At 36.9% G+C, this 2,825-nt stretch overlaps 1 protein-coding gene across 1 annotated transcript; it reads right to left on the bottom strand.

Annotated features, from left to right (window-relative positions):
* Positions 1-732: 732 nt before the first annotated feature.
* LOC111902458 (cytosolic sulfotransferase 5) lies at positions 733-2,131 on the bottom strand. The gene has a single exon (XM_023898281.3). The coding sequence runs from the start codon at positions 1,990-1,992 to the stop codon at positions 913-915; it is 1,080 nt and encodes a 359-aa protein (XP_023754049.1). The 5' UTR covers positions 1,993-2,131; the 3' UTR covers positions 733-912.
* Positions 2,132-2,825: the final 694 nt, after the last annotated feature.

The following is a 2,825-nucleotide window of genomic DNA, read 5'->3' as shown; positions in this document are numbered from 1 at the left end:
ATTATATCTAATTTTGAAATATAAATGTTTTGATGTAAAAAAAAGTGAGGCTAAAACATACAAATTGTTTTTATTTTAGCAATCATACAGTGACATAAGAAAAATGTCACAAAAACCAAAAGTGATATAGTGACACAAAAAAAAAGTGCCATTAAAACCTAAAAGGGCTGCAGTGACACAACAAAAAAATACAACTAAAAGCCTTTAGTGGAAATGGTTGTAGTGATGTTTTTTTTGTGTCGCTGATTGCCAAGGGGGGTTTTAGTGACATTTTTTTTGTTTTCAATGACATTTTTTTGTGCCACTAAACATTGTTTTATTTGTTGTGAAAACATCCTTTTTACAACTTTAAAGTCTTTGAAAAATCACTAGCACCCCTTTATTTTTCACGATTTGGTTTTTTTATATGTTGTTTTTACTTTTTAACTTTGAACTTTTTATAATGTTACTTTCATCCTCTCATTATTTAAACTTTCGTGTTTAATTACATTCTATAATTGTTTGTACCCTTGAAACTAAAGTTGAATTTTTGAATGTATGAATATACATAATTTTTTCTACATAATGTGGTGCATGTAGTATTAAAAGACGTGTATACTCAAAGGAAATGAAAATAGAAACAACCTTTTCGTCTAGTTTTAGCAATTTTTAATGAATGAATGTATATAACTTTTCCTACATAATATGACGTATGTAGGATCCGAAGACGTATATACTCAAACGAAATACAAATAGAAACAACATTTTTGCCGACTTTCAACAAATAACGACAAACTTTTACTTCTTAAATTCATTACTGCCACGCGTTAAAATACTAGTTTCTTCATATTTGAAGATTAAAGAAAATTTTATTAAACTAGAATTCAGACAATAGCAGACACTTTAAATAAAAAGATGTAAGCTTTAACTATATTATGATAAAGTTATTTTGGTGACTCCTAGTGACAGCCCAGAATCCTTCAACTTGGTTTCAGTGATCGAATCAATCCGCTCTCTCATCTCCTCTGTCAAATAATTTTTCCAATCTCCCACCTTTCCTTTTCTGAAAAAATCCCGATTCTCCACCTTCAACTGCGTGTTAAACTTCTGAACACCGCCCTTGTTTACCTCCAGATTACTCAAATTCTCAAAGCTACACAGCTTCACAATCTCTTCCACCACCCCTCCCTCCTCCTCCGCCGCCGTAAAAGACATCCCCATGAACGCCGCCAATTTCTTCAGCTCTGCCGAGGGTTCCCTCTTCATATCCTCATACTTCAAGAACAAGATTTTATCAGGTGATTCCTGGCTTGCTTTCCAGTACCCCAACACATGTTCCCAAAAAGGTCCGTATTCGGAGACCCCATCGCAGAAAAGCTCGTAAGCTTCATTGAACAAAAGAGGGGCCAGTTCTTTCGACCTAACTTTGTTCATGAAGTGCCACTTGGAAATGAGTGCGTCTTTCGGTTCCCTACACACGTACACAAACTTGCAAGTCGACCGGGGTGCTGTCATCGAGTTCGGTAACAAGTCGTGAGCAAAGTGTGTGGCGAACAGTCGAGGAGAAGGGAGATGATCGAACTTAGTTACCGGAAAGTCAACAAGAATTTGGGTGTCAAGAGAAGGAAAAGCACCATGGGGTCCGGTGCGATGAAGAGGATGGTCGGAAAAATTGTAACGGTGGCGGTTGGCGGTGGCAAACATGAGAGCTCTAAGCCAGGTGGTTCCACACTTCATGAAAGCAGCCAGGAAGATGTCTATGGGTTGGGGATGGAAGTATTCGTGGATCGCTAATAAGCCTTTGAAAACTGTGGGACTCAACCAAAAACCTTTATGCAGAAATATGTTTGGGCTCCTCCAACCTTTTGCTTTGGGGAGAGTTGCAAGAAGGCTGTCGAGCTTTTCATCGAGATTGTTGTAGACTTGTTGTTCTTCTTCGTCTACTGGGATTTGTTTTTCACCATTAACGGCTGAGGGGTGGACGCTCATATTTTGGTCGGGAAATGTCGACATGGCTTCAGAATTCAGATGGGATCTTTTAGAGAATCGAGAGCTGTCAAATAGATAGATATATAGATGCAGGAGAAGCTTGAAATATGAACCTTTTTTAATAGTGTGTTATTCACATTCACATAGATAATAAAATACTCCACTTCCCACGTGGTGAAAGTTAGGTTTACCCGACTAGACCCGGTAATTGGGCGGTTTTGAAGCGAATCGACCTTCATCCAAACCTTTTTAACAAATTTTAAAATCCGATCTAAACCCGCTCCATAACATGTAGGGTTTTGAATAATCAAAGCCATATTCTTATCCACCGAATCAGCAGATATCCAAACCCGTCGCGTAACCCCACTACAAGAAACTAGAGTATTACTGGCGACAAGCGTCGTCGCTAAAAGTGGGACTTGTCGCCGCTAATACTATTAGCGGCGACGTGTCGTCGCTAAAACGTCGACGCTGATGTTTCGTCGCTATTGATTAAGTTGTCGCCGCTAATACTTATTTGTCGTCGCTAAAGACCTGTCGCCGCTAATACTTGTCTGTCGCCGCTAAAGACCTATCGCCAGTAATAACCGACTGTCGCCACTAAAGGCGTCGCCGATATTGGTGTTTTTATTTTATATATATATATATATATATATATATATATATATATATATATATATATATATATATATATATATATATATATATATATATATATATATTTCTCAATAAAATTGAAAAAAAACTGGTATGATATTAATTAATCTAATCCTACATCATTCAATTCCAAAATATTAATACAGTATCCGTTTAAAATACTCGTCCGATTTAACATATAACAAAATAACAAAAATACT

The sequence above is a fragment of the Lactuca sativa genome, chromosome 4, assembly GCF_002870075.4.
Source record: "Lactuca sativa cultivar Salinas chromosome 4, Lsat_Salinas_v11, whole genome shotgun sequence".
Taxonomy (NCBI): Eukaryota; Viridiplantae; Streptophyta; class Magnoliopsida; order Asterales; family Asteraceae; genus Lactuca; species Lactuca sativa.
The sequence above is the reverse complement of the archived record's forward strand: the minus strand, read 5'-3'. Positions and strand labels throughout refer to the sequence as shown.

Excerpts from the sequence above, each read along its gene's own strand:
- LOC111902458 (XM_023898281.3), bottom strand. The coding sequence starts at position 1,992 with ATGTCGACATTTCCCGACCAAAATATGAGCGTCCACCCCTCAGCCGTT.